We start from the raw sequence: 18,070 nt of genomic DNA, 5'->3' as shown, positions 1-18,070 counted from the left end.
CTCCCTGTGTCTGGAAATACGTGCCGCTCCTCCCAGACCCTGGCTTGTGTGTGGTGCTTTGTGTGTCCTGAAGGCAGTGTCACAGCAGGGTCTTAAGGCCATTTGGGAGAGCGCGTGCCTTTACTTGTGTTGGGCGGCCCCGGGTGGCTATTCCAGCCATGCCCAGCACTCTGGACTGAGGTCAGTGTCCTGTTTTCCTTGTGCCCAGCCGTACAGAGAGCCTTTTGTGCAGAACCCTTTAAAGGGCAACTCACCCCTCTCGGGCTCTGTCTCCGGTGCTAGATCGCAGGCAGGTTCGTCGGAGCATCCTCACCATGAAGTCCGCCCTCTGCCTGCTGCTGCTGGCCCTGTGCTGCCTGGGGACTTGGGGGCAGACCCCGAGGCCAGAGCCAGGACACAGTCTAGAGGAATTCCCTTTCCAGACGCGCAGGCAAGATTCCTGCATCATGCACACCAGCCTCTCTGGGCAAGGTGCTGGGGCAATCCGGCTCCGTGTCGACTGCCTTGGCCAACATGAGGTGTACTGGTGTGAGTGGAGTGGGCAGCCAGACACATGTCCAGCCTTTGTAGCCAACCCCAAGCTTTATTGGACTCAAGTCCTGCAGCAGCTGAGGCACTTGGACCACGTGTGCCAGGAGGCCCCGGTGCTGAAGCCGTCCGTGTGCCGGCAGGCAGGGCCACAGGCGCACCTGCAGCAGATGGCTTCCAGCCTCCAGAGCATCCCAGCTCCCAGCCAGCACCCCCAGACTGCCAAAGCCAAGAAGCCGTCTCAGAAGCCCGCTGCCAATGTGGAACCCATGAATGCAGCACAGCTGGGAAACGCCGTATCCAGTCCCCAGTCCACAGTCAAGGCCAACCAGCCTGAATTCAGAGGGAACAAGGAAGCTGAGAAGATGGCCCGAGAGCTCTTCTGGGAGCCCCTTCGTGCTGTACTTGCCTTTCTCATCAGTCTTTTCCGAGGGTAAAAGAGTAAAACATCCTTCATGGCAACTCACCTGCCTGTATTCCTACGTAGACCTAGGTAAGGATCGCTCAACTGCCTTTACTGCTGCCGTGGCCACATCGGTGGCTCAGCACACACTTGAGGGTGGGGCTGAGGACTTCAGTGGCAGAGTGGATGAGGTGGTAAAGGACACCACAGGTCACAGTGGCGCTTGACCCTGAGGACAAACAAGAAGCATCTAGGAGAGTTTAAAAAATGCTGATACCTAGGCCCACATCCCAGACCATTTTACCAGTATCTACAGCAGGGCTCAGGAATGTCAACTCTAAAACATTTCTTCCCCGGGGATTTGGATGATATCTCCAACCGGGCAATCTTTTCCTGCCATGCTGGGTCTGTTGCAGCTCATGGGGGAACGGGATGAGAGAGACCTGAGGCTACCTGCACATACCTGCTCTCTGCCCAAGGGCCTGGTGTATGTTGCGTGCCTTGCATTCTTTTTGGTCTTCATCATCACTGGTGTCCCGGGCAGAGGACAGAGCCCAGGGAGGTGCGGGACTCCCCATACGCTCCTGCAGGGACTGTGGAGAACAACAGTGTTCTGGAGACATGGCTGGGAGACTCAGCTCGTGGGTGATTAGAGACTCAGGTGCAACCCCTGATTTGCAGCAGAGCCGCTGGGTTGGGGTTGGAGATGTCCCTCCAGTTCTCACTTCCCTCTCTTGCCAGGCAGGCAGGCAGGACAGTGTAGAACCACATGGGCCACTTTCCCAACTCTCTCCCCCAGCTCCCAAAACCTTCACTGCCGAAGAGACAAATCAATTACAGATGGTATTGCTCCAAACACTGCTTCCTGGAGACCACACTGCTTCTCACGTGCACATAAAGCTGGTTATTGACCCTGTCCTTGTGGCAGCACCTTCCGCTGGTCGTAGATGCCAGATGGGGCCAGTGCAGCTGGATGCCTGCATTGACTTCTGCATGCTTAGTTTTACAAGAGGGCTTCTGAGGTTTTCATTTTATCTATGGGAGAAAAAGTAGGGTAGAAAACAAAAGCAAATTTTCTAATGAACATCACTTCAATCGCTACTACCATGAGATTAATTTACCTTTTTCTGGAAGGGCATAGCAGCACAAAGTATTGTCTTCTGGCCGAGTTGATTGGGCGCTTGCTGCTCCGGGATGCTCCGGGATGCATAGTATTCCAGCTCTGTCCCAGAGGAGAGAACGGACTCCTTGAGCTGAAGTAGGTCATCTCTACTGAGGAAAGATATTTGCTTCGTTTTTGCTTTGAAAGCATATTTTAAAATTTAGCTGAATAATACATGCAAATTTATTTGTGGATTTATGTATGCATGTATTTATTTATTTAAAAAGCAAACACAACAGGGAAGAACCTTTTTCCAGAGGGAAATGAGGTCCTCTGGCACATACTCACCAATCCACACAGCCTCTTCAGATGCACTGCCCAGGCTGCGGGCAGGTGCCAGGCCCATGGCCTCTGCTGAGAATTCTCTTCTTGACTTGGCTGCCTTCTTGGTGTTGGCCCTCAGTCTTCCTGCATCTCAAACCTCCTCTTTCTGTAAAGACAGACGTCATACTGGCTTCCCTCCCACCCAAGCAAGTCCATTTTACGTCATCACCTCCCTCACGGCCCTCTTTCCGAACAGCCACATCCCAAGGTGCTGGGCGTTAGGACTTTCGCATAGGGATTTCTTAAGGGGGAGCCCAATCCGGTCCCAGAACTTGACAATGACTCTCTCATGCAGCCTCCTGCTTTGTGTTTTTTCCAGAGCTGGCCCCTCCCTGACAGAGAACGGCTTCCTGCGTCACAACACTTGCTCACCTGCACTCTCACGTGGGGGAGCTCAGTCCCTAACCAAACCGGCCACACAGGGTCTTGAGCTGCAGTGTCTCTGAAGATGGGAGCAGCCCCTCCTTTGTGAATGTGGGGGTTGGTGTGGTAGCGCAGAGAGCCCGTGCTGGCAGAGAGAGCAGCAGGTGTGCATGGCTGCCCTTTGCCTTTCCAATGTCTGCTTTCTTGGTTTGAACTCCGAGTGAATGTTTAGATGTTTAACATGTTCATTTCTTTCTGGTTGGGCCTTCGGAACAAGAGCTGGATTGCTCTAATGTTAATACACAAAAACATGGACTTCCAGTTAGAGAAAGCTTAGGAGACATCAGCTATACACGTGAGAAATAAAGGAGTGATTTCAAAAACATGACTTGAATCTTTTTTTAAAAAAATTCATTTTTTTAAATGAAAGAGGAGGAACAAAAAGAGATCTTCTGTCCATTGGTTCACTCCGAAAATGGTCAAAATGGCCAGTGCTGAGCTGATCCGAAGCCAGGAGCATGGAGCTTATTCTGGGTCTCCCACACAGGTGTGGGGATCCAAGGACCCAAGTCATCCTCTGCTGCTGTTCCAGGCCACAGGCAGGGAGCTGGACGGGACTTGGAGCAGCCAGGACTTGAGCCAGTATCCATATGGAATGCCTGTACTGCAGGTGAGGTCTTAGCTGGCTAAGCCACTGCACCGGCCCCCATAACTCAAAACTTAGTGGATACTATATGTGGGTGGCAGAGGCACAAAGGCACCATCGTTTGATTGGGCTGTTGTAATAAATTACAGAAACAGGGAGTTTAATTAAGACAGCAAATACGTCCCTCTCGGTAAGGGAGGCTGGATGTCGGAGGTCAAGAGCTGCTCGCAGTACATGTGATCCTTGGCCTGAGGATGCGCTACGCTGACCCCTGTGGCTGTGCTACTGTGGACTGTTCCTTCGTGTTTCTGTCTGAATGCCCCTCCTCCCATAGGGACCAGTCAGTGGCTCCTCCTACGCAAGCATGATCTCACCTGCATTTCATGCCCTCTGCAAATAGCCTGTTTCCCAAATGAGCTCATCTTCACACATTCTGGGTGGGTAGGAACTTTGAGTGAACACCATCCACCTGATGGTCGCCCTGTAGCAGCAGCAAAGAGCCGAGGCATCACAGGAGAGACCTGGGAGGGGAGCACCCCAGAATCTGCAACGTGTTAGTTGGGAAGGATGAAAAATCAAACATTACTAGTCATACTGAAAAAGTGACTCACTCTCCTCATGTTATTTTTGTCTTTATACACAAACACACTAATAATTTGCTCTTGTGTACACCAGTGGTCCTCCCACCTAAGCATCAAGGCCTGGTCTCATTAACACGGTGAAGTCACCTGGGGATGAATGCGTGGGTTTCCCCAGCAGGCTCCGTGAGGAAACTGGGCAGCGATGAACCTGGAGCGTGAGGGGTTTTCAATTTCCCCAGCTGACTCTCATGTGATGGCAAGGCCGAGAAACGCAGCTCCAGCTGACTTGACTCAATCTCTGGCGTGTAGCTCACATAATTTCCAGGTGATTCTCATGCAGAAGCTGGGCTGAGAACTACTAACAGCCTCACGTGTGTGTTTCATTGCCATGTCTAAGTGCCCTTTGCACGAGCCGGATGGGGAGGAATGAAGGTGGACAGCAAGAGGATCTTAGGATGGCACATGACATGCTGTGAAGATGGTGGGCTCTGAGGAGGTTGCTGGAGGAGAGCTTCTAGAACAATATGCCTGGGCTTCAAACACATCACGACCCTGGATGCGTCCCCTGCAAGCTGCTCTGGCAGGTCTGTAACGATGTGAGTGCTACAAGTCAGGTATGGAGACACAGGGAGGACAAACTTTGTACAGGAAATGAGAAAATGTCCCTCTCCCCCCTGACAGGGACTCGCAGCATGTCGGGCTGTCAGCTCTGTTCCTGTGGAGTTGGGGTGAGGCTCCCTGCTCAGGCTCTGAGCTCCATCCTCCAATGCCCCGAGTGTTTGACAAGGTGCAGCTGGTTCAGCATGATCCCAGGCCCCGTCATGTAACGCTCATGAAGACAGGGAGGATTTTTCTATTTTCTGACCAGTTTTCTTGACTTTGAAATAATATCAAGGATGTGATAGGAACTGAGACCAGGGTGGATTAACTTAATTTTACTTTCAGGCACCTGTTCTGACTCTTCCCTCATCCTTCTCTGAAATTACCTGCCTCAGTTCCCACACTTGTGGCTGGGCTGTAAGTCACGTCCATAGAAGGCTTCCCTTGAGCCTGGCACAATAGTTTAACTAGCTCAATTCTCCACTTGCAAGCACCAGGATTCCTTATGGGCATGCTTCCTGCCCCGGCTTCCCCACTTTCCATCCAGCTCCCTGCTTATGGCCTGCAAATGCAGTAGAGATCAAAGCCTTGGGACTCACACCCATGCGGGAGACCTGGACGAAACTCCTGCCTGCTAGATGTGCGTTGACTCAGCTCTAGCTACTGTGCCCATTAGGGGAGTGAACCAAGGAGTGGAAGATCTTTCTCTCTACCCTCCTTCTAATTCTGCCTTTCCAATATAAGCAAATTAAAAATAAATGTTTTTTAAATGGAAAAGAAAGACCTCCAACCTTAATGCACTCCATTCCTCGCTTGTATCCCCCTTCCTGGCTTCACTTTCCCCTCCTACTCCCGTGTGTTGGGAGGTGATCCTGCTGTTCCCACTGGTTCACCTTCTGAGCACTGCTGCAATCCCAGCACTAGAGGGCGCCCATGCTCACTCGTAAATTGTGAGTGAGTGAATGCATCGTTCCTGGGAGGAGCTTAACACAGACAAAGCAGATAGCCATGAGACAGAGGCTAGTTTCTGTGATATTGCTGTGATGTCCACCTGTAACTCTAGTGCAGGCATGATGTGCAATAGTTAAGACTCCTCATTGTGAGTCTTGTTGGGGAGATGAATAAAAAACCTGTCCTGCCTCCAGCCTGCCCCTGCTGCCTGTCCTGCCACCAGCCTGCCCTGCTGCCTGTCCTGCCACAGGCCCGCACCTGCTGCCTGCCAACATCAGAGGCAGTAAGGAAAGGACAGTTACCACACCGGTCACTAGCTCTCCATCGGTAGAAGTATGGTTCGTTCCCAGAGAAAGTTCATCTCTCCCTAGCTCTTGAGTGAAGACATTTTCAGATCTTTGATACTAACTTCCCTCCAACTAATACTAACAGAAACTTACAGATTTGATGCCAGCAGAGTGCTGCATTCCTTCCCTCCAACCCCGCGGCTTGGACCACTTTCACATCCCTTTGCCATCATATTTGGTCTCATATGCAATCCTGTCTTCCCCTGGCCTTATTTCATTCCTGAAGCTGCTCTATCTGAAGTCTGCTCCAGTTCCACTGTCTCTGGGATGCTAAACCTAGATCTTCCAGCAATTTCTGACTCCTCTCCCAGGTTACAGGTTCCTTTTTTTTTTTTTTTTTTTAATTTGTTTATGTGTTAAAGAGTGAGAAAGGACTGTCCACCTGCTGGTTCCCTCCTCACACACAGAACGTTTTCTGGTTGGGCTGAACTGGGGGCTGGAAGCTCCATCCACCTCTCCCGTATTGGTTGCCTGAGCCTAGTTACAGGAGTCACCGCCGTTCCCTGAAACCGCCCGTGCTAGCAGGAGGCTGAGTGACGAGCTCAGCCTGGTACTGAACCCAGGCCCCGTGATGTCAGACATGGGCCTCTTACCAGGACGAACGCCTGCCTCGTGCCTGCAGTTGACTGTGCCTTCACGGGGCACTGTGAGTAACTGGGACTCTTCCCACTCCCACCCGCCCCCCTTCTCACCCCCATCCTGGAAATGACCCACCAAAGACAGGGTCCCGCAAAGGCAGCGGGACAGCAGTTCTGACTGTAGTGAGGACAGGGGATTTGTCAAGGCTGTGGCCTTGGCTGCCAAAACTCCTGGCCGGCTCCTACCTCCCTCTGACAGCTGTGAGTCCATGCCAATGACAAAATCACACAATGGCCAAGGATTCCGACTGGAAAAGGAGACCCTAATTACCACACTGGTAAGAATCAGACACCACAGTCGAACGCTCAACTCCAGGAAGTCAGGGATGGGAGAACAGGCCGTGACCGGGGGTGACTTGGGACAGGTACGAAGCAGGAATCATCCCACCCAGGGGTGTAGGGGACTGATTCACGAGGTCATGTGTGACGTGACACCGATTTACCAACACGGTTGAGTATATTTGGAAACAACACAGGAGCTTTATTATGGTGGTTTACTCAGCAGGAGGTGACTCTCACTATATCACCACTCGACCCCTTCAGTTCACACACAGTGCTCCATGGGACAGAGTCCGGGTTCTGCAGGGCTGGTGTTCACGTCCTCAGGCGTGATTGGCAGAGGCTGCCTGGCTCCTGGGCTCGCAGCGCCTGAGGACGTGAACACCAGCCCTGCAGAACCCGGACTCTGTCCCATGGAGCACTGCACTCTGCCAGGCTAGACATCCTGCCTGGCAGAACCAGGGGAGACTCCTCCTGCACAGGGACCGAAGGCCCCAACTGCATAAGCACTTCTCCCACACAGGGAAGTCAGGGCAGAGGGACACGCTGCAGATGAAACTCAGGAAACAACCGTGTTTGGTGTGGTCCGCTGGGCCTGCAGGGCCGGCATGAAGGTTTCAGTCTTGCTCTGCTGCTGGGAGTGGTCTCTGTAGCCGTGAATGCATCGGTGATTTTCTTGTGGGGAACGTGTGATGTTGGAACTTGAACATCTCTGCCTATGACAGTTGCTTCACCTTGACCCACAACTTTGGTCAGAGAAAGTTCATTTCAGAGGGGGAAGTTTCCTGGCCAGAGTGGAGCTCAGCAGCTTGAGGTTGGATTCTGGGTACTTGGCACTACACACCCTGGTGTCCAGGATGGCCCGGGAGTCCTCACAGATGTGCTCCAGATGACGCAAGCGCCAGCCGATTTGTCTCCAGTACACCTTGTCGTTCTTCACACAGCGTAGGCATGCAGTGGGATCGCCGCCAAAGACACAGGAGAACTCATGGCTGAATCGAACACAATCGACCTGCAGAAGGACACCTTTCTCCTGAGACGTCACCGTCACATTACATTTGGCTTGATCTCTGTTGAAATGGCCGGTGACGATGACGTTGGTTGTGGGGATTGTGGCCACCATCACGGGCTTTCCTAGAGTAACCCATCCATCCCCACTTGGCTGCAAGTACTCAAACTCTGCTTCCTGTTGGGGCTCCGTGGGGAGCGCCTGAGCTGCCAGGAGGAGGACAGAGAGCAGCGTGAGGCTGTGCGTCTTCATGGTTCTGCTGGCGCCACCTGCTGGACAAAAGGCAGAGTGAGTGGTGCAGAGCTACAGGCTGGCCCCCCCCTCCTCTGATACATGCCTGCTTGGTATAGGAGGTGACTGAGCTTCCTCTGGCCCCTGGACGCAGGACCAGCAGCCTGACTGTTCGCTCTTGCACCTGATCAACACTGGACGGTACAGGGTGTCTGCTCGTCACTTCCCTCTCTACTCTCAGTTCCTTGTCCTCTCATGCGTCATGCACACCTGCCTTTCTCACACACTTCATCCTTCAGCAATGCTCGGCAAGAAGCTCTTACAAGAACCTACTTCCAGCCATGCATTAAGCTAGGTGTTCAATACCTTGAGGTGAAGGAGGCAACTCAAGGTCTTTAACAACTTACAAGCCACTCTGGGGAATGTAAATAGCACTGACCAGGGGCTTAGTCTCGTCCCTGTGCTCAGGACCACCATGCAAAATTCACGCTCCTCTCAGGACCTTGGTTCTTTCACCTGGGACTTCAGTGTGTGGGTGAATGAATGACCAATCTCCGCCACTGTCACATGATCAGTTTTACACGAACATTTTATGCACCGAGAGTACAATCAGTTTGGAAAGGAGCAGGAGCCGTGAGTGTGTCCGGAACATGTTATTGAAACGCATTGTGGAGTCCTGGTCCACAAGGGTGAATCAAATATCTAGGAGGAAGTCAATGCTTCAGAAGGTGGGAGGCTGTGAGCTGCTCTGCCGCCGCTGAGAAAGGCAAGGGGAAGAGAGGGGCGAGTTTCTGCGAGCATCTCCCTTCCAAGCTGAAGATCAGAACTTGTCTGATTTTTATGATGCCCCTGTATTCTGAACATTAATAATGAGTTTATTTCTTCCTCTTCTTTTTTTAAATAAAGACTTATCTACGTTTGGAAATTCTGACTTACATAGATGGCGATTAGAAACAGCGACAGAGAGAAATTGGCCTCTCCCAGATGGCCACAACCATGACGTGTGGCGTCTGAAAGCCAGAGCCCAGCTCTGCTTCCTGGCTTTTCACGTGGTCCAGGGTCTCAAGCCCCACGCGGCCCTCTACCGCGGTTCTCTGCAGGCCATTAGCAAGCACTTGTGCCAGGAGTAAGCAGAATCACATGAACCCGTGCCCAGAACTATTGTTGACTCTGCATGTGGTGGCTTTACCTGATACACCATTACTCGAAACCACTGAGGCAAGGTTTCAATGCCACACTGACAGCGTTAACAGATGCCATTTCCCTCTCCATTATCTTTGGAAATAACAATAAACCATTTAAGACCTAGGACAACTCTCAAGGCTGGTCCTGTGACTTAAATGCTTAACAGCACCAATGGCCCAGAGTCTCCCTGACCCACACAGCTACTCCTTCTCTAAAAATTCAGCCAGCTGACATGCAAAGAAATGAGACAGTATTCTGCACAAGAACCTACTGCTTTCTGACACTCTGTAAACACCATCTCCTGCTCAGACTCCGTGACCGCAGGGACGGCCCGGTTGCAGCACTGTGGGCCCAATCCTTTTCATGACACACTGAGAGGCACCAAGTCTCAAGTGAACAGTCAGACCATTCGGGGAAGAAAAAGAGAGTGTCTGCATGTAACACCTGCTAAGTGATGAGCACTGTCCAGCATTTCCATCTCACCTTGAGATTCACACACCCTGCCAGCCCTGTTCATGTATGAACCATCCCAAGGAAAGGCCTCACCAGGCAGGGCCAGCCAAGTAGGGATTGGCTCCCGATCCCACAGTGGACAGACCAGGGCCTCCAGGCAGCCAGTCTCCAGCTCTGTTCCTCTCTGCCTCCCCTTGCTGACCACGTTACTCTGAATCTTTTCAGCCCTTCAGAAAATAGACAAAACACAAGACAAGTAAGACCCATGCAGGGTTGAAGAAGCAACAAATTTGTTTGAGAAGGAGACAGGCCAAGAGATGATCCTAATGAAATACTGAAGAGAGTTGGGTCAACCCAGTGACCAAGGAAGACAAGGCAGCACTTGAGAGAGAGCCAGGACCATGAGGCTGGGACAGGATGCCAGCTGGGGTCCCAGACATGTCCCACAGCCTCCTGCTGTGCACACATGGGTCAGAGCCCAGGACCCTGGAGCATGGAGAATGGAGAGCAGGAAGGGAGGCGCTGATAACAGAGAAGGAGGCTCTTACCGGGCTCTGAGTCTCCAGGTCCAGCACGATCCCAACTGACAGCGTGGGCTGCAGGTTCACAGCTGCCTCGGTGGCAGTGCAAGGCAGGGTCCACTATTTGTACAGGAGCCCAGGCCCTCGAGGCGTTGACACTTCACATACCTGTGCGTGAGAGATCACCTTGTTCCCAGACACGCCTCTCAGGGCCATCCAGGTGCAGAGGAAGGAGGGTGGGTGACTTGGTGGCAAGATTCACAGGATGCCCTTCCTGCAAACCCTTCCCCCTTCACAGGCAGCCTGGCAGGGGGCACAGCTCAGCCCTGCACAAACCCTCCATGTGGTGCAGGAAATACAACATGGCAGCCATTATCTGTCACACATAGGTCCTCTCCACCCACAGGATGCCCCTCATGATTATCATGGCTCCTGTAGCTCACACGTCTGTGACATCCTTCCCATTTGACAGAGGATAGGTTGGCACTGGGAGGAGCTGGCGCTGCCACATTTCCAGAACTGACAGAGGGATCCCAGCATGAGCCCTGGGACTCTCAGCATCCGTGGTCTGACCCTTTCCCACCTGCTGCTCTCAATGCTCTCTGAGTGGATGATGGAGGGTGTGAGGCCTTCTTGGTCTGCACTGTTGCCACCAGGGCACTGAAGTTACCGTGTGGCAAGAGTGGTAGCCCCAGGGAATGGTGAGCAGGGCATTCCTGACCTGGGGCTTCCTGCTGCATACAGTCAGCTCAGGTAGTAACTTGGGAGTGGGTTCTGCTCACAATAGCAGTGCCTCACATCAGAAAGGCCTGAGTGAGGGACCCTGCACACGGCATGGTTTAGCTGTGTGACGCTCCCACACTTATTAAGATCTCTCAACCTGCCACTGTGGAAAGCAACTCAGCTCCAGTGACCGAGAGTGCTGCGCAGCAGCTCGGCAGGAGCAGATTTCCTGCTGTGTTAAGTTGAGACACTTCATAACCCAGGTATTTATGTGATATTGATTGACACCAAGCTGAGTATCCTATAACCAATGTCATCATCTGACAGCTCACAGATAGCCAGTTGGAAACTACCACTGGAACCCATGGGTAAAGTCAGTGATTCAATGCCAAGGCCACAGAGCTGAGGCTGTGGACTGTTCCGTCACTTGGTTGGAGTGAATGTCTGGAGCTGGCCACTTCCTGTACTGCCACCTTCCTGTCACTTGGCACTCCTGTTAATGTAAATGGTCCACATCGTCTTCCTGGGCTCTGGCTGTGCCCTGGGAGGACTTCTAACTGCATGCCTGTCCCCATTTCCCGATGAGGACTCAGTGAGGCTGGGCCCACATGCTCAGGGGAAGCCACAGCCTTGTGGGCAACCTGTGGGGAATGAGCAGGGAACTAAGGAGCTGCAAAGGGAGCTCTCGGGATGCATGAAAAGGCAGATGATCAGGAGGCATGGAGACCTTTCCTTGCAGGTTTAAGCCCATGGCTGGGGCAAGCCAAAACACGTGACTCTGCTCTCTTTGTTATCATAGCCATGGCTGACCTTGCTAGGGGACGGGGGGTGGGACTGTGAGCCAGAACACAGGTACTCAGCCCAGAGTTCCTGAAACTCAGAAGACACTAAGGCACAGCCCTGTGCTGCCTATCATAGAGGAAGAACATGGTAAAGCACTGTTCTCACTCCATGCATATCCACGCAGATGGAAGCAGGACCCTGAATGGGGGCACAGGTGGCACTCCTGGGCAGCCCTTCCCTCCAGGTTGTGCTCAGGTCCAACACCCTGGACTACACAAGAGCCAGCAGCATCGGGAGCTCAGGCCTGGGGGTCTCCATCTTCAGGCAGGATCTGGCTCTGGCCAAGCAGGCCCACGGGGGTGGAGGGAGCAACGGCAAGTGGCAGGGGGACCCAGCACCTCTGAAATGCCACCTTTTCCAGTACACCTGACTCTCCTGAGTGACACAAACAGAAATACCTGCTCACAGAACGCCTTTTCTCCTCCCAGCTCACATGCAAAGACAGCTGGTTCCATTTTACAGTCAGGAAGCTGAGATAGACGATGGAAGATATTTTCCCAGGCTATCTCAGCAGGTAGTAAGCAGTGCTGAGGAGATCTGCAGCAGCAGTGGGGAACTCCTGCATTCCAGGAGCAGCTGTAAACCTGCTCCCTGGTCTTTCGAGGCAGCCAGGGACCTCAGCCTCCAGGCTCACAAATGTGCTCATCACACCCCTGTGTAATTTTGAGTATTGAGCGTATCTCATTCACCTTGATGGCAGTGGAAGTTTCAGTTCCAGGGTGATGTAACTCTCAAACCTGTGACCACACGTATCGCCTTCCCCACAGAGCCGCTCTGGACTCTGGAGGACTCTGCTTGGTTCAGGGGGTATAGGACTGGATTACAATGAGATTCATTCATTCTGCCACTCAGTCATTTCTTTATCACTCATTCCTTCATCCATCCATCCAGGGGACACTCATGAGGCACCTGCTGTATCCTGGCCCTCTCCATTACTCACTGGCTTGGAATGCAACCAAGAATAACCATGTCATTGTCCTCAGGGAGAGGGCAGCTGGCAAGGACAAGCTTTTCAGTGGTGACAACACCACACAAATGCTCTGTTATGGGAAAGCCTGAGGTGCTGTGAATGAGCACATCTCTCCGCACCAGAGGCAGCAAGGATTTCCCAAGAGCCTGCAGCTGTTTCGAGGCAACACCTGAAGGGAGGAGAATGGTCAGTGATGCAGTCCTTGTTCAGGGGATACTGTGTGACAGGTGCCTAAGGGAGCACTCCAGGAAACAGAAAGATGGGGACAGTCCTGCTGCCTGTGGATACTTGAGTGTGAGTCTGTATCACATGGGAGCTGCAGTGGGGACTCCTCATCTCTAAGTTCCAAGCCCTCAGGCTCCTTCTCCTTTTCCCAGATGAAAGCCCCCATTTGTGGGAGTGGCTTTGAAGGCTTTCTCTGCTGTAGCTCTATTCAACTGTCACCTCAACACTTCCAACCCTTGTATACACAGATCCCTTCTGCTTTCCAGGAGACAACGTGTTCGTGCAGATTTTGCCTCTGCTAAATTGTTATCGCTTCCAATTCTCTGCCATGTATTTCTGCTTATATGATTGTCATTTTGAGTCTTTGCGTGTCTTTCCATGAGAATTCATTATACTTCTGCTGGATTCCTGTTACCTTCTAAACACTTTGTATCGTGTATTAGTTTGTCACCCAGTTATGACTCGTTCATGTGCTTTAAAACATCATGATCCTGGAAAGCTCTATTTCTAGTCTAGAACCCAAGTGTGGAACACAGACCTCATGCAGCAAATACGGATTAAACACAACAGCGTTGTTGCTTGTTCTATTTGCCACCAACATGTGGGAATTGGTTTATGGATTTTGTTCCTGAAAGGGAAGTGCTCAGCAGAATCATTTGGACACACACAGTCAGGTACTTCAGTGTCACCGTGTTGCTCACTGTCCGTTTATCTCTTTTGTTTCTCTCTGTGTTGGTGTCTTCTCAATGTAATTTTCTCCATGATTTGGAATGTGACTGTCAGCAATCTTAAACTGAAGCACATATAAAAGTCTCAGGGGGAAACTTGCTAGTTTGGGTACATGTCCCTTCTGTCGTCATACTCATCGTAACAGTGATGTCTGCCGAGATGACCCAGAACCCTGAACCATGACGTTCAAAATAGAGGGGAGAAACCATTCTGTAGCACACACACACACAGCTGTTTCCACCCTAGAGGGGGTGTAGGTTTTTTCTCCATCGGCTGAGGAAAAGTCATTACTAAGGGTAATAAGGAGGAAGGCAAGAAAGCATTCAAAATCTCATCCGGAGAAGAGGCTCCTGATCTTCCCAAGGCTGCGGATCCTTTTCAACACTGGCATCCAGTGCTCAGATGACGTACATGTGGTACCACAATTAAGATGCTGTTTGGGGCACCTGCAGTCTGAATCACCATTCCTGTGTTCAAGTCCCAACTATGCTTCTGACTCCAGTTTCTGATTAATGCAGGCCCTGGGAAATAGCAGGTATGGCTCAAGAATTTAGATCTCTGGCACCTAGGTGGAAAATGCAGATGGAATTTCAAGCTCCTGGCCTCAGTTTGGCCCAGCCCTGATTACTGCAGGTGTATTGGTGGAATGAGCTAGTAGATGGGAGATCTCTGTCTCCTTCTTGGTTTCTCTGCTTTTCAAATACATAAATAATTTTAAAAGAAGAGTCATCTTCCACAGAACTACCAGTTATAACATGCATTTAGCAGGCAGTAACTGAGAAACAACATAATAGTGGAAGTGACAATATAGCCATCCTCCGAGTTACTGCTGCATGGAATGTGCACGGATAACTTCACATAATCTTTGACTGTGCTGGGAGGTAGGTGCTGTTATTACCTGTGTTGTAGAACAGAGGAAATGAAGTTCTCCTAAAGGCAGACGGAAGGGGACGGGTGGCTTTGGGTCTCTAGAACAGTTTATTGGGATTTCAAAAACTTTCATCAAAGCACCACAAGGCACATGGGAATATGGTTAATTCTGTAAACACAGCTAAAGTTCACTTACCATAATTCCCATCTTCCATAATTTCAGAATGAATTATGCATATGTTTATGAGACATAAGCCACTCTGAGGACTCACAAGTCTCTCCAGTTCCTCCTTTGAATCTTACTCCCTCTTTGTTCTGCCTGCTGCCAGGCAGTCCCTGCTCTACAGTCCTTGGAGCCAGCAGTGGGGAAACTGAGATAACTCAGGCTGCCACTCTAAAAACAGCCAAGGTGAGTAGGAGAACAGGGCTGGATGCAGGCCTGGCTAGACAGATGGCGGCAGCCACTGACACGAGTGTGGGCTGCAGAGTGGGGTTGGTTGGGTTGAACAATTCCGTTTATTTCTGCTGTGATTTTTTTTTCATTTTTTTGATTCCTGTTCATTTTGTCTTTCTTGATAGGTTTTTGAGATGCATTATTAGATCATCTACTTGAGATATTTCTATTTTTTGTAGGCACCAGATGGTATAAATGTTCCTCTCAATATTGTTTTTGCTATATCTCATGGGATATTTTTGTTATTGTTTTCATTTACTCAAAAATGGCTTTTTCTTATTAATTTCCTCAGTGACTCATATGTCAGTAGCATCAGTTTCTTTAAGAAGGTTTTTGATTTTCTTTTTCATTTCTTTAGCAGCACGTCAATCATTCAGTAACGTGTTATTTAACTTCATGTTGTAAACTTTCTATTTTTCTTCCTGTTGTTAATTTTGTTTTATGCTTTCCCTATAAGGGGATGTACAATAACTGTAATGAAGACTGTCTCATGCAGATGTGAAGGTAGAATGCAGTATGCATCTCTACTTCCAAGTCAAACATGAACTCCCAAGGAAACCGTTAAACATATCCTGACAGTAGGTTGCTGGACTCTCTGCCATGTCTGTACCTACAATGTCAGGGTACACTTAAATGGCAGAATGATGGACTTACTGCTGTTTATGAAGGACTATGCTATTATAATAACATAGGGGAAATCAGTTGGGGGGAGGGCATGGAGAGCGGCGTTGGGAAATCCCAGAGCCTATGGAACTGTATCCTAAAATAATAATAAAAAAGTTACACAAGAAAAACCTAAATAAATAAATAAAGTGTTAAACCTTGGGGACTTAACATGTCAGAATCTTATGTTTTTAATCCAGGATAGATTATTGCTCATCAAATTCATGTGTTGCTTCTACAGCCCCAGCCAGACTTAGCTGCTACAATAAAAGAATTGCTTACACTAACAGTCCATGTTGTGAACATGGCTAGAGGCTTACTTTCTGTCTTTCTGAAACTTGGAATATTGGGGCCAAGTGTTGAAGAACCTTTGCCATGAACAGTCCCTTGGACCTCCAGATCCTGCTCCTGTTCCTGCCACAGAGGGCCCTGACTTCTCCACTGTGCCCTGAAGGCTTGAGTCAGGAATGAGTGAAGCCTTTTCTTCCAGATTGTAACATGGTTCTACTCATGATGAGGCCTCATCCAGCAAGGTGTTGCCAACAACTGCTGAATGGAGCTTCTGGCCAGGGAAAGAAGCCTCTGCCCTGAGTTACCCTTTGGGATATTGATCTCTGGTGACTTTGCCACGCTCCACTCGAGAAACAGCTGCCATCAGGACTTACAGAAACCAAGTCTTAGAGAGAGGTCTCAGCTATACCTTTGTATGTAAGTATCCTCTTCCTGCATCAGCCCCCTCAGACCCCAAGGATGGAGCTGGACAGACAAGTATGTTGTTCATAGTACATGAAAACGGAACATTCTGGAGGGGAGAGCCTGGTGTCACAGGCTTACTTACATCAGGAAGTTGAGGCCACATTTTTAGGGGTCTACTGTTCTTCTCTTGAAAACTCACAGGAAAGCCTTAGATGGCCTGTAGACCATTCTCCGGATGTCCCTGAATTTACCTGAACTCGGTCCACTGGAAGCTCAACCCAAGCAAAAGCTGATGGTGTCCCCCTTGGGGGTCACTCGCACCTAGCTCCAGAGACAACTACAATGCTAGACGCCCAGAGCCATTTGGGGCTGTGACTAATAACCTGCTAGATGGGCGATATCTAATTAAAGACCATCCTGTCTGAGGTTGCAGGGTATGAAAAACTGCCTGTGCAGCCTGATGTGACAGGTTTCTCTCGTGAGCATCTGTGGGGAGAATGTATACCCAGAGGAGGATGAATGGGGCAGTGTAGTTTCTTGGGCCTGTAGAACCTGGCTGACCAGTCAGCGCTTCAATGCAGTGCTGAACTGGACATGGCAATTCTGCCACTGACAATGATAGAACCAACATTCAGCTTCTATGTGCATGTCTGAAGTAGAAGTGGCCTGCCGGCCTACGGCAGCTATCAGCAGCCGCTAAAAGTGAGCAAGGATCCTTTGCTCAGAGAATAGGCCGGGCTGACAAATCAATACACTTGTTCCTCCAACTTTTAACTCTCACCTGGTTGCTGTTTTGTGATCATGGCTATCCTAGCAGGAGGCGTTGTTGGAGGATATCTAGCCCTCCTAGTTCCGAGACACAGCACCCTTTCTTGAGTCAGGGATCTTGGAATCTTGGGAAATCATGTGGTCATGTGTGCATGTTATTTCTGAGCCCAGGCTGCTCGGCAGAGTTCCCCGTGTCCCCCTCCTCTGTGGCCCCTTCCTCTTATCCCCCTTTTTGGGTTACTCGGACCTTCCCAGCCTTCTCTGCCTGATGTGCTCCTGGTAGTCCCTCAGGGTCTACCTCCTCATTGTAAGTTTCACAAAAATTGACACCTGCACAGGAAGTTATTCCTCTACACAGAACTTCTTTTAGAGGTCACATGAGAATCATCGGGGAAACATTTTTGAAGATTGATTTATCTGGGGGGTGGGCAGGGAGCAGGATAGTGGCTCAGTTAGCTGATTCTCCGCCTGCCCTGCCGAAGTCCCATATGGCAACAGTTCTAGCCCTGGCTGCTCCAGTTCCAATCCAGGTCACTGCTTAGGGCCTGGAAAAGCAGTGGAGGATGGCTCAAAGCTTTGGGCGCCTGCAGCACTTCATCCCAAATAAAAGACTGCAAAGGGTCATTGTCAATTTTCCTCTCACTTTTGTCAATCCTGAAGACTTTGGTCCAGGTCCCTCTGAGAGGCTTGAATGGGGAAAGAGGGACAGAAATGAGCAGGGCAAAGCACAGGATTTGCAGGGGAGTGAGAGTATACTGCATGATGCTGCAGCCATAGACACAGGCCACTGTGCTCCCCAAACCCGCAGAGTGTGCGCCAGCCAAGACTCCGACCAGGACTTCTGCTGAGAGTGATGTGTCAGTGAGAGCTGAAGGACTGTCAAGGTTACCCCCTCCAGTGTGGGATGC

The 18,070-nt window shown here is 50.6% G+C and overlaps 2 protein-coding genes across 2 annotated transcripts; one reads left to right on the top strand and one right to left on the bottom strand.

The window, feature by feature from the left end:
* Positions 1–314: 314 nt before the first annotated feature.
* Positions 315–965, top strand: FGFBP2 (fibroblast growth factor binding protein 2). Its single transcript, XM_040966330.1, has one exon. It carries the CDS (start codon positions 315–317, stop codon positions 963–965), a length of 651 nt encoding a protein of 216 aa, XP_040822264.1.
* A 6,620-nt stretch (positions 966–7,585) lies between these two features.
* LOC121146758 (fibroblast growth factor-binding protein 1-like) lies at positions 7,586–8,083 on the bottom strand. The gene has a single exon (XM_040966322.1). The coding sequence runs from the start codon at positions 8,081–8,083 to the stop codon at positions 7,586–7,588; it is 498 nt and encodes a 165-aa protein (XP_040822256.1).
* Positions 8,084–18,070: the final 9,987 nt, after the last annotated feature.

The sequence above is a fragment of the Ochotona curzoniae genome, unplaced genomic scaffold, assembly GCF_017591425.1.
Source record: "Ochotona curzoniae isolate NIBS_2020 unplaced genomic scaffold, NIBS_Ocur_1.0 scaffold_4505, whole genome shotgun sequence".
NCBI lineage: Eukaryota > Metazoa > Chordata > Mammalia > Lagomorpha > Ochotonidae > Ochotona > Ochotona curzoniae.
The sequence above is the reverse complement of the archived record's forward strand: the minus strand, read 5'-3'. Positions and strand labels throughout refer to the sequence as shown.

Excerpts from the sequence above, each read along its gene's own strand:
- FGFBP2 (XM_040966330.1), top strand. The coding sequence starts at position 315 with ATGAAGTCCGCCCTCTGCCTGCTGCTGCTGGCCCTGTGCTGCCTGGGG.
- LOC121146758 (XM_040966322.1), bottom strand. The coding sequence starts at position 8,083 with ATGAAGACGCACAGCCTCACGCTGCTCTCTGTCCTCCTCCTGGCAGCT.